The following is a 13020-nucleotide window of genomic DNA, read 5'->3' on the forward strand; positions in this document are numbered from 1 at the left end:
TTCTGTTAATGTCAATTTGACAAGGGTTAAGTGCTAAGATTCTAGTTCAGAAAACACCTTGCCATTTTTTTTACTGACTGAGATACAGTTTATCATTTTATGTGTTTATTATCTGTTTACAAAAAAGAATTTAAGGTGGACTTTTACAGTAATTGGGATTAACTGACATCTCAACAGTCTGAGACAAAAATTATTTTAACTAGAAAAAAACATTTAAGCAAAAATGGCAATAAACTGGAATCATTTAGTTATTGCTTTCATAGGACAACGTTTTATAAAAATTATTGCCTATTTCTTCTAAATAGGACAAATACTAGGATTTTTCCTATCAATCATTCCTTTAATAATTCTATTGCTAGCCTTATAAAATAAAAATAGGGGCGCCTGGGTGGCGCAGTCGGTTAAGCATCCGACTTCAGCCAGGTCACGATCTCGCAGTCTGTGAGTTCGAGCCCCGCGTCGGGCTCTGGGCTGATGGCTCAGAGCCTGGAGCCTGTTTCCTATTCTGTGTCTCCCTCTCTCTCTGCCCCTCGCCCGTTCATGCTCTGTCTCTCTCTGTCCCAAAAATAAATAAACGTTGAAAAAAAATTTTTTTAAAATAAAAATAAATGATAATGTGACTACAAAACTTAGTTTGCAATTATCCACTGTAAAACCTCCTCACATTATTAAAAGACACTCCACATTTCCTCTTATATAGTTAAATGTGGACAAATAGTGAATAGACAGTTTTATAGCTTAAAATACAAGTGAGGAAAACATAGACGTCTGTCATACCAGCAGCTGGTTTTTATTTTTATTTTTTTAAGGAAATGTTATGAATTTAAAAAGGGAGTTCCAAGAAATGTAATAGGATTCCCAGTAATGATTTCTGAGATCTATGAGATTTGAAACGTAATTATAAAAGGCTAAAAGCCAAACACATTTCTACTTTAACCTTTTTCAAAAAATCCAGATGATCTGTCACATCAAGGAAGTTTGGCACATTACCGAGGCCATAGTCTTAGTCATCCTCAGAATCACTGTTCCTTCTTGTGGGGATAGAGCACCGCACCGAGGATAGCAAAGTGTCTTCAATTGGTTTCTTAGGGTTTTCCTCCAGATCTGTCTTGATTGCTCCAGATTCTGACAGTTTCCACTCCAACTCTACGTGACAAAGAAAAGCCAAATCACCTAAGACAGTCAGCACAAGACCCTCGTCCTCAAGCCCATCAAGCCAGTTTTTTTCTAAGCAGAAACTATGATCATCAACATTTGATGACGATTTTAGTGCTACAGTTATAAGGTGCCTAGAAGAAAAAAAAATCAGACCCTTAAGGAGGAAAACAAAATACTTTCAAATGCTTTTTCAGAAGATATTACATACACAGTAAAACCTTGGTTTGCAAGCATAATTCATTCCAGAAACATGCTTGTAATCCAAATCACTTGTATATCAAAGTTAATTTCCCCATAAGAAATAATGGAAACTCAGATGATTCATTCCACAACACAAAAACACTCATACAAAAATGATTACAATACTGTAATGTAATATAAAATAATAAAATACAAAATATAAAGAAAAATAAACAAATTAACCTGCACTTAACCTTTCAAAACCTTCGTGGCTGATGTGAAGGAGACAAGAGAGGAGGGTTATGTATAGGACGACTTTCACTATCACTAATGGAATCACTGCTATGTATTGGCTCAATGGACTCTCTGCATGGGAACCATTATATATGCTGGCATGGATGTTGGCTACAGTACACTATTAATAAATTCTTATCATCTACTGTATTTAATGTAACTGGTAATAAAGCAGCAGAGGAAAGGGTCTATATCTGCAGGCAGCCTGACCTAGAATGAAACAAAGCATCCCAAGCTCACTCATGTATGGAAAAGCAAAGGACAGTTCATTGGTGCTTTGAAGTGACAAAAAATACACTAGTGCCAGTTGTGGGCACCTTCCAATGTTCTGAAAAAACACTGATTTCTGCTAAACAGTGTGGCCTGAGACCAAGCATCCGAAATGATCACCCACAATCCCTCAGATTGAGAGAGAGAGAGAGAGAGAGAGAGAGAAAGAACGAACTACCACTGGCTCAGTTTGATTGTGTGACATTCAGCATCATGTACTACTCATATTGCAAGACACTGCTCGTTTACCAAGTTAAAATTTATTAGAAATGCTTGCTCATCTTGCACAACACTTGCAGAATAACTTACTCGCAATCCAAGGTTTTACTGTATTTGAACCTACATGGTAATTAAAAACCAAAGACTAAACCTGTTTTCTAATGACTACCGCTTCTCAACTTGCACAGTTTTCCAGGAAAGAAATCATCATGAAACATTCAAAGGAAATACTTTTCACAGTCCTTCTGGCAATCTAATCATTAAGTCTAATTTTAGTTAACAAAAGGAAATTCTTAGGCCTCATGTCCGGCATCTCAGTCTACTAGAGTCAAAGGATAACTGTATGATGACATCCCAGAACTTACACATTTGTCTGAAGTAATAAAAGCAGTACCAAGAAAATAAATCAGTGACTAAAACCTCAGTTCCTGTATTTCACTTGTTTATTTATTTTGGGAGAGAGGGGAGCACATGTCCATGCAAGCAGGGGAGGAGCAGAGAGAGGGAGAGAGAATCCCAAGTAGGCTCCACACTGTTAGTGCAGAGCACAACACAGGGCTCGATCTCGAGAACCATGAGATCAGAACCTGAGCCAAAATCAAGTCAGACGCTCAACTGAGCCACGCAGGTGCCCCTCACTCTCTTGTAATCAATGAAACTCCACAAGGATGTGAGACCTCGTGAAGTGAAATCAAGGGATACATTTTGCATTGCAGAAAAGACTCCAAGCAGAACTAAGGACTACATGAGAGACTACAGCAAACAGCAAACAGGTTTAAGTGATGCTCTGCCAATTAGATAACGCCACTAAAATATGACAACCACTTTATTTAAGTCATATTAATTTAAAATGCTCCATGGAGATCATTAACACCAGTGTTTACAACTCTAGGTACCTCAGTTGAATGTTATGAAAATTCAACAAATATCTTAAAAAAAAAAAATCTTAATTCTGATTCTTGACTCAAGAATATATTTAAATCCACCTATACATATATACATATATATATGTATAGGTGTACGTATTAATGTTATTATTCACTTCCACGCAATAATTATAAGTTCACTAATCCTCAAATTATTTCTACAAATAAAGACTGTAACTACTATCGTATACCCCTCTCTGTCCCCTCATGGTAAAATTCAAAACACCAGAGGGGCACCTGGGTGGCTCAGTCAGTTGAGCAACCAACTTCAGCCCAGGTCATGATCTCATGGTTCATAGGTTCAAGCCCCATGTCTGGCTCTGTGCTGACAGCCAGAACCTGGAGCCTGCTTCGGATTCTGTGTCTGCCTGTCTCTCTGCCCCTCTTCCACTCATGCTCTGTCTCTCTCTCCAAAAAATGAATAAACATTAAAAAAAAAAAAAAGAGTAAGATGAAAACATAGTTTAGAAATATTTAGAAATGCTGTATGCCTTTGAAGATTTGAATAATGTATAACTGATGTAATGTGTGTATGTATGTACACATGCTATACTTATCTCACAAGTATCTTACATAAAATAGTTACATAAAATAGTATGTAAAGTCACATTTGAACATTTTTTTATTTTATTTACTTTTTTTTTTAATGTTATTTATTTATTTTGAGAGAGAGACAGAGAGCACGAGTAGAGGAGGGACAGAGACAGAGACACAGAATCCAAAGCAAGCTCCAGGCTCTGAACTGCCAGTATGGAGCCCAATACAGGGCTTGAATCCATGAAACGTGAGATCATCATGACCTGCGCTAAAGCCAGATGCTTAACCCAATTTGCCACCCAGGCACCCCTAATGTTTTTTTTTTAAAGCACAGGTGGACACATTATTTCAATGAGTGACTTAGGTGGAAACCCTTGGGCCTCAGGTTCTCTCTTTCATGCTATGAGTATGTACATAGTTCAACACCTCGTGTAACAGGTCGAAAGGAATAAAAGACATGTCCTTCAGGAATAAAAGGATATATCCTTCAGGAGTTAAGAGGCAGAATTCAATAAACTTCTAATTTAACTTAAAAGCCACTAAGACATTCAACTGAGAAAATATTCTTAAACATTTTTATGCATGTCAGTATAAAAAAGTATAAATATCAGTAATATGTTCAAGTGAATTAAACAAAAAATGAATGCTGAGATCTTTAGTTGTAACTTAAAACATACCCAACTATAGGGGCAAATAAAACCTATTAGACATAAGTATTAAATATACATATTTTAAAGTCCATTGTGTCCTCTTTTAATAGAATTATTAGAGCCCAGTTGTAACTGCCCCCAGTGACTCATCTAATGAGAGATTAAATGTATTTCTTTCCTTTTGACAACACACAGGGGCAAAGATGACTGACAAATCATCTAACACATGTCTGTTCAAGAGAAACATCCCCTCATCATCTCTAACATGCACTGGTCATCGCTCACATGCCCTAGACCACCTCAAAGAAGCCCTTACCATCTATTGTCAGGTTCATGCCACCAAACACCAGAGGTCCAATAAATTGAGCCTTGATATCTCCTTCAAGGTAAACAAATATCGTAGGCAGATTCCTATCAGGATAATTAGGTATGCAGGTTGTTGAAATGGCTTTGATAAATTTGACATCAGGAAACTTCCTGGCAAGTCCACTGAAGTGCTGATTTATGAGGGCACAGAGGGGAATCCTGTAAAGTAGAAATGGGAAACAACAGTGAGCGAGAAAACCTATAAAACAGAAAGAGAAGCAACTGTGATTCTGTATTTATATTGGGCAAAGCTCAACTACCCTTCTACCCTATGTAAACCCTAATAGCTTCACAAATGATTCTGCTACTCCAGTCAAGATGATTAAACATTTTTTAAAAAACCTTTCTGGTAAGTTCAGGGAAAATAAAGAACTCAAAATCTAAAACGCAATTTAAGTTGACTCAGTAGTAACTCAAAAAAACAGCTTCAATGTAAAAGATAATTATTATGCCCACCTATATGAGAGAACATTCAAGATTCAGAAGGAGTGAAAAAGGTCAGAAAGTATTTCCTGCTTTTCAAAAAATTTCTACACAAGTACACAGTAGGAGAATGCAGCTGGAAGTAAGGCACAGCAGAGCACCACTGCGTCACTTGCCTGGAACAATTATTATAAAGGTCACCCCGACATCTACGAGAATGATTCACTACATGCAATTTTGAAATGCCAGAGTTTCTCTAGAAGGATAAATAAGGAATTCTTTTTCAATAAAAACAATCCTCATTGCTATGATGTAATAAAAAGCATTCTTATTAGTCACAAATATTAATTTGAAAGTCTAAAGACAAAAATTAGGCATTAGGTTTGGGCAAATCAGCAACAAAAACAAAATACTAGTTTAAAAAACAAACAAACAAAACCTCCAATGTGGATTAAGCCTGGGATATCCAAGGCATAAATTCAAATTAACATTTAAGGATAGTGCGTAAGGTCAGCTCACCCTTGTTTGTAAAGGTGCAAGATTACCCACAAGCCCTCACCGGCTTTAGTAACTTCTTGAACATAATCCTTTCCTGAGATCTCCAAAACTTCTCCAAATTTATTCTTTAGTTGAGTTGCTTTCCACTCAGCCAGTCTTTGCTGCCTGTACCGCAGAAGGAGGAGAAAGACATCTTACACATCCAGCCCACACGTCCCACACACCTTTCACACAGCAACCTTTATAAAGATCCATGTTTATTTATTTGCCACATGGCAGAAGTCCAAGACCAGTTCACTGAAATCTGCAAATTACTATTTAACTATATAATCCTTTCCAAATGTTATCTCGGTCAGAAAGTTAACTTTTCCAAAGACACACATTTTAGTGCCACACAAAAAAACAAACAGTCCCTCTGGGTGGCACTAACCTGTACATTTCAATAGCACGTTCATCTTCCTCATTAAACTCGTCTTCATTTTCTTCCAGCTCTTCCAAAGTCATATCTTCATATGTTTTCACTGAATGTAGTTAAGTTAGCAAAAACCAAAATATTTAAAAGATGAACAAACTTGCATTTTGTTTTTCCTCCTTTTCTTTTCTCCTAAAGATGTGCATGCAATACCAATAAAACTCACTCGGCAAAACCAAAATAAAAAATACTGAAGGTATTACACTAGTAAATAAGAACTTAAGTGTGTTTTAAAAAAGATAGGCCTATGTTGACATATGCAGCAGAACTGACTCTCCTACCTCCATGCAATTGTAGGGATACGAATGAGAAGTTTCCCAAGTTTATAAAACAAGAGAGTTGTATTTGCCTAAACTCACCTGGTCTGCTCTTCAAGCACACACACCCATGACCTGGAGTATTAACAATTCTGTTTCTGAGGACACGGGGGAATACCAGTGGGTGTCCTCCCTGGCACACCTTCCCTAGACACGGGGGAATACCAGTGGGTGTCCTCCCTGGCACACCTTCCCTAGAGTTAAAGGGATTATTACAGGACTTCTGGTTCTTCTCTTGTGAGTGGTAGCTAGGCAGCTCTCTTTCCTTTTAACCAACTGCTACAAAATCTCTATTTCGTTTTTACTGCCATATTCTTGCTTCTTGACATCAAATCAGATTTTTATCCTCCAACCCCAACTCCAACACTAAACAAATTGCTCTTATCAAGATCAACAATGACCTCCACTTCCTGATGGATGAGCAGCATTAATCCAACCCCCCACGGCCTTCTCCTTGAAAGATGGTCCTCCTCTGGCTTGCAGAATGCCTTCCCTCGTCCTACTTCTTTCTATGACCGCCCTTCCTTTGAACCTCTGCTGATTTGACTCCTTTTTTTATCTATACCCACTCCCTTGGTGACTGCAACTCATGACTTTATGCCTCCAGCCCACACTTCTCTGATTTGGAGAAAAACATGGCCAACAGCCTACCTATCATCTCTACTGGACTAATAAAAATCTCAATGTTACTGTGTTCCAAAGAGACCTCCTGATCCTAGCTCCAAACTGCTACTCACCAAGCCTTCCTCATCTCAGTTGGTGGTCACTCCATCCCTCAGGCTGCTCAAGCCCAATACCCTGCAGTCATCTTTCGCTTACTTTTCCTCACGCCCCTCACAGGATCCACCAGAAAAGCCTACTGGCCCTACCTTCAAATTATTTCCAGATCCAACCTCTTCTCACCACTTCCACCAACACCATGCAGGCTGGTCCAAGCCAATCGTACCTCCTGCCTGAATTAGTGCAGTAGTTTCTATACTAAACTGTCTACTTCCTGACTTTCTGCCCATCTTGCATGCTCAGTAAGGCAGCAGCAGGAGGGTGCTGTCAACATGTCAATCCTCTGTTCAAACCTCTAGTGATTCCCACCCCACTAGACATAAAAGCCAAGGCCTTTATTAAAAGATACAAGGTCCTCAATGGTTGGACCCCTAGTTGCCTCTCTGAACTGACTACTCTTTCCCAGTCATATTGGCTTCCCAGATGATTCTCTAACATGCTCTTCACTTACTTAAGTAGCTTGATTCAACTCTTAGGTCTACTCAAAGTCACTCCTACTGAGGCTCTTTCTGACCCTATCTAGAATTACACTCACCCCTCCTCCCACCCTTTTGAGGCCTTTCCCTGCTTTATTTTCCTATATTTACTTATGTATTGCTTATTGTCTATCTCTCCCAATAGAATGTAAGTGCCATGAGGACAGGGATTTTTGTCTGGCCTGCACACAACTAAAGCCCCAATGCTTAGAATCACACCTGGCAGATGATCATTTAATAAACATTCACTGGATAAATGCTTTCTAATGAATCCATCTCTAAATTAGCTCTAATGTATAAACAGAAGACAAAAGTACTAGCCCCTGTGATCAATGGGACAAAAAGTACAACTCAAGTATTTTCTTCAGGTTTATCATGTGCCCATCTGACACAGACAAGAAATTATGGAAGTGAAGGAGGCCTCTGAAGTCCCATTTCTAAAGCCCAGGAAGTTGAAGGTTAGAGAAAGCCTGTGACTCGCCTGAGGTCCCAGAGTAAGTGCCCATTCCAGCACTCCAATCTCTGGCTCCCAATTCCTGCTCAGAGCATCCTTCCACCAAACCACTTAGAGACCTAGAAAGTTGTTTCTTACCCCAGAGAGAGACAGAACAAAAATGAATGTAAGCAAGCTCACCAACTGACTGCTGAAGGACTCGCTGTTCCTCCTCTTCTGCCTCCTTTTCCAGGTCTTTCAAACTTTCCTTTGAGGGCAAGATGCCCTTTTTGCGTAAGATGTCATTCCACTCAGTGTCTGCATTGGGGTCCTAGTGCAAGTGGACCAAGGATACCATGAGTGCAAAGTCCACTATGGAGGGTGTCATACTGAGGAAAGGGTCGAATGCGAAAGGTGGAGGGAAGAGGAATTCAAACCAAATTTTACTGTGACCTATTTCTGAGAAAGTGTCACATGACCCACAGCCCCTGTTCTTTTTCCTGTCCTTCACTGCACCTTCACTCTGCACCCCCCTAAACATACACACCCAGGAATTAGTCTTGGGTAAATATCAGGATATGATGCACAGATCAGTATCAATGCTGTACCAAGGCTGAGATGGTTTTTCAGTAATTTAATTACTGATTTGGAGTGATTCATTCAACAGATATTAAGTACCCACTATATGTAAATTATTGTAATACATAGTAGGGAAGGATGGTGTCACCTATTTTACAGTTGAGAGAAAGAGGCAGGCAATAAATAAATAAATATACAGATATATATATTACACATTGTGGCAAGTGCAATGATCAACAGGCTGCTGACCTAGAGGGTTGCAAGAGGTCTGCATTCCACAGGATAGGCAAGTAAGAAATTACTTTCCAGGCAGAGGGACCAGCATGTGCAAACGGCCCAAGAGCAGAGATACGGAGTATCTCAAAGTTTTTAGTGACTGCAATACAATCAGGAGAGCCTGATGCTAGGCGGCTTCATTTTCTTTAAGTTTTGGGCCAATTTCATTAGAAAATTCCAGATACGGGGGGAAAGGAGGCCAATTTGACTCTATTTTAAGACTGAAGAGAGAGACCCCAGGGCTGAGCTCTGAAAGCCAGGGAATCTGAAAGGGAGCACACTTCAACCTAAACACCAACGTTAGGGAGAAAGAGGATGTAACTATCCACTCAACCAGCTCTAAGTGGTTTCAGGAGCACAGGTTCCGCCACTGTTTCAAGTTACCGGACCTCCAGGTCGGCCCCTTCCCTTCTCCGAGCCTCAGCTTCCACATCCACACAACGAGCCTATAACACCCCCGCTCAGGTGCTACGGAAATTAACAAATAGGAAGTAACCCTGCCAGGTGGGATGCGACAAGTCCTTCACAGGCTTTGCAGGATCTGACCTCAAGAAGAGAGAGCCCCCAAAGACTGAGATTTGGAGGGGTTACAACTGCGGGAGCGTGGAGGCCCAGCCCGCAGTTCCTCGAAGGGACCACGCCCGCCCTCTCGCACTGCGCCTGCGCCGGGCCTAGACTCGTGTGACCTCCCCGGCGTCGGTGGCGCCCAAGCGCTTCCCACAGTCCCAGCCCGGACGGTCCGCCGATGACACGCGGGGCAAACGAACTGCGGCAGTCTCCAGGACTCGGCCCCCCAGGTTCTTTACCTGCATCTTGTCTGAAATCGCTTAGGCCAGGCCCGCCACGGTGCGCCTGCCCCTCAGCTCTTTTCGGCGCACGCGCGCAGCCACCGCCCTTCGTCCCGCCCCCTAGGAGTGAGCTGGGCGGAGCCAGGGTGTAAGCGAGGCCTCTGAGCCTGCGTACGCTCCTCAAGAAACCGGCGCAGAAGCTGTGCGCAGGAACGAGGGAGGGTCTGCCTTCTGTCTGCCCGAGCCACTCGCTTCACGTGACCCGGAACCAGGTTTCGGTGCTACCTTATTAGGGCAGGTTTTCATCTTTGGAGGGTTGGGGGTGGATGGAGGAGGTTAAGTCGAGGTATGCGCTATATATTGCCGCAGACCCAGTCATTATAAAAGAGGTCATGGCTTTTTCAGTCAGAAATAGAAATGTGTTTCAGTGATCCGATGTTAGAATTAAAAATGATGCAGGGTCGTCCGGTATTCACTGGCTGTCATTTCAGCGCAGGACTATGCAATTAAGTCATATGGCACGTATTTATCGAGAGGCTGCTATGTACCAGGAACTATTCTAGGCTCTGTGGATAGAGCAGTGATCACAAGAGACAAAAACAGAAAGGTGAAAGTCATTTCACCTGGTTAAGCGTGGTACAAATTTGCAAAAGTGCTTAACCCGGTATCAGCAGAATCTTATTGTAAAATGCAGGTGCTGGGCTCCAGAGTTCTGCCTACACAGCACTCACAATTTGAGTTAAGAAAGCAATAGCCCTTTTGGGACACCTGGACTAACTTGCTGCCTCTCGGCAACCAAACAGACACAAATAATGTGTATCCACATACCTGTGGACTAGGCGTATGACTCCCAACTTTGGCTGTTCATTAGAACCACCTGGGAGTCTTCAAACATTGCAGCTATTTGAGGGTCCATCCCCAGTCAAATTAAATTCCTGGAGAAGAAACCAGGAACTGGTATTTTCTTCAGGATACTCAGGTGTTGCTAATATGCAAAACCATTGCTATACAGAGATGTCCATTTTCTCCAAGTTCATGTGTAAAATTTAACACAATCTTAATTTTAAAAACCAATTATTGGGGCGCCTGGGTGGCGCAGTCGGTTAAGCGTCCGACTTCAGCCAGGTCACGATCTCGCGGTCCGTGAGTTCGAGCCCCGCGTCAGGCTCTGGGCTGATGGCTCGGAGCCTGGAACCTGTTTCTGATTCTGTGTCTCCCTCTCTCTCTGCCCCTCCCCCGTTCATGCTCTGTCTCTCTCTGTCCCAAAAATAAATAAACGTTGAAAAAAAAATTAAAAAAAAAACAATTATTTTCTGAGGCTAGACAGGTTGATTCTCAAAAGTTTTTATGATGAAATAAACAGCAAGAATGGTAGACTGAGGGGACAGCTAGCCCCTATCAGATATTAAAATAGTGTGCTATTGGTGCATGAATAGGCAAGTAGGTCAATGGAGCAGCAAGTTCAGAATTTATCTACAAATAGAGCCAAGTACATACAAACGTTAGTGTATGCTTAAGATGGCATCTCAATCACTGGGGGAAGGGGTGGACTTTTTAATAAATGGTGTTAGGACAATCAGACAGCCACTTGAAAATTGATAAAACTGGATATGTACTTTATGGTTTATATCAAATTAAAAATTGAAAACTAAAAGTACTAGAAGAAAATATTGACAATTTCTTTATAACCCAAAAATGGGTTATAATAGTCTTTGATGACTATTACTAAAAATCCAGAAAATCAAGTGAAAATGATATACTTGACAACTTAAAGAATTTTTGTTTGCATAAGAATAATGAACACAAGCATGCCGCCTTTGGTGTAAAATAAAAGGTTAAATAAGAATACATATATGTGTATATTCATATTTGCTTAATTTTGCAAAATCATAGAGGAAATCAGAAATTAATGAAATGGCTAACTAGCAGTGAGGCAGGGTGCGGTGGAGATGAGGTGGTAGAGACAGAAAATTAGGAGTGAGAATCCTCTGATAAACTTTTATTTGGGAGCAGGTATGTTTTATGGGGCCTGAAACACTCAATCTTGGAGGTTCTCTTTAAGAATATGTCACTTAGGGGCACCTGGGTGGCTCAGTGGGTTAAGTCAGCTCAGGTCATGTTCTCGCGGTTCATGAGTTCAAGCCCACATAAGGCTCTGTGCTGGCAGCTCAGAGCCTGGAGCCTGCTTCAGATTCTGTGTCTCCCTCGCTCTTTGCCCCTCCCCCGCTCATGCCCTGTCTCTCTCAAAAATAAATAAACATTAAAAAAAATTTTTTTAAACAATGTCACTTACATGTGGAATTTAAAAAATAAGCCAAAAAATTAATAGCAAAAGATATACGATCTTTCTTACCTTAAGGAGAATTTTTTTTTCCTTTTTTCTTTTCTTCTTTCTTTTTGTTGTATTTATGAGAGGATGGATGTTAGCTGAACCTATTATGGTAATCATTTCACAGCATATGTAAATCAAACCATTGTGTGCCTTAAACTTATACAGTAATGTATGTCAATTATTTTTCAACAAAACTAGAAAAAAATTATAGGGAAAAAAAGAGTGTGAAGCGGTCCTAAGACCCCATTTGAGAGACTTTGCAAATTTTTGTTTAGGGATTAAATGAGATATCTCCTAGAATAATGCCTACACAGAATCAGAATTCAACAAATGTTTTTTAAAATGTCATTGACTATGATATGGCAGGAAGAGTAAGTTTATTATACTATCTTTCCTGTCCTCATAATTTGCTAAGTAATACAATATAAACCTACAAAAAAGGAAGAAATAAAGTATAATTTCTGTGTTGAGTAGAGATTGGCCTGTATAAATATTATGATGACATTTTGACCTAATGTAAATAGAAAGTTTAAAAAATACAAAATTATGAATATAAAAGTGGGCATGAAAGTAGACATTTAATTAGAATGGACAAGTAGTAACAAATTATGAATTTTATATTTTATCTATCTTTAATTTTTTGCAAATTACCAATTTTAAAAAGCTGACAACTACCACAAGCATCACAAAATCCAGAAAAATAACATAATATTTTAATTAATTAACACTCTGACATGTCTATATGATATCATAGACTAACTTCTGGCTTGTATGTATTGTTGAGGAGGGAGAAATTTCCTTCTTTATCCCACTTCTGAGCATTATTCTCCCTGGTTTAGGAATTAAACTGACACGAGACAAATTAACAGGAAAGAAATCCAAAGTTGTACTAAGTGTACATGGAGGCCCAATACTGAAATTGAAGCCTAAGGAAATGACCAAGGCAGGCAGATTTTATACACTGTAGACCAAAAGACAATACGTTTATAAGAAATTGACAGGATAAAGAAAACAGATGTTTGGGAGCTTTTAGTAAGAAATTCTAA

At 40.0% G+C, this 13020-nt stretch overlaps 1 protein-coding gene across 3 annotated transcripts in view; it reads right to left on the bottom strand.

The window, feature by feature from the left end:
- The window catches only part of PDCL3 (phosducin like 3), a 191236-nt gene extending 181419 nt beyond the window's left edge, over nt 1-9817 (bottom strand). For 2 of the 3 annotated variants that reach the window (XM_019827023.3, XR_006595473.1), the window contains exons 1-6: nt 9661-9817; nt 8201-8330; nt 5952-6042; nt 5543-5686; nt 4551-4759; nt 991-1146 (exon numbers count right to left, since the gene is read on the bottom strand). In XM_019827023.3, coding sequence (XP_019682582.1) covers nt 1004-1146; nt 4551-4759; nt 5543-5686; nt 5952-6042; nt 8201-8330; nt 9661-9666 — 723 coding nt within the window. In that variant the 5' untranslated portion in view covers nt 9667-9817 and the 3' untranslated portion in view covers nt 991-1003. Of the gene's footprint in view, nt 1-769; nt 1147-4550; nt 4760-5542; nt 5687-5951; nt 6043-8200; nt 8331-9660 lie in introns of those variants that run through there. The other variant, XM_003983891.5, reaches the window with a different exon arrangement.
- Nucleotides 9818-13020: the final 3203 nt, after the last annotated feature.

The sequence above is a fragment of the Felis catus genome, chromosome A3 (genome assembly GCF_018350175.1).
Source record: "Felis catus isolate Fca126 chromosome A3, F.catus_Fca126_mat1.0, whole genome shotgun sequence".
NCBI classification, from domain to species: domain Eukaryota; kingdom Metazoa; phylum Chordata; class Mammalia; order Carnivora; family Felidae; genus Felis; species Felis catus.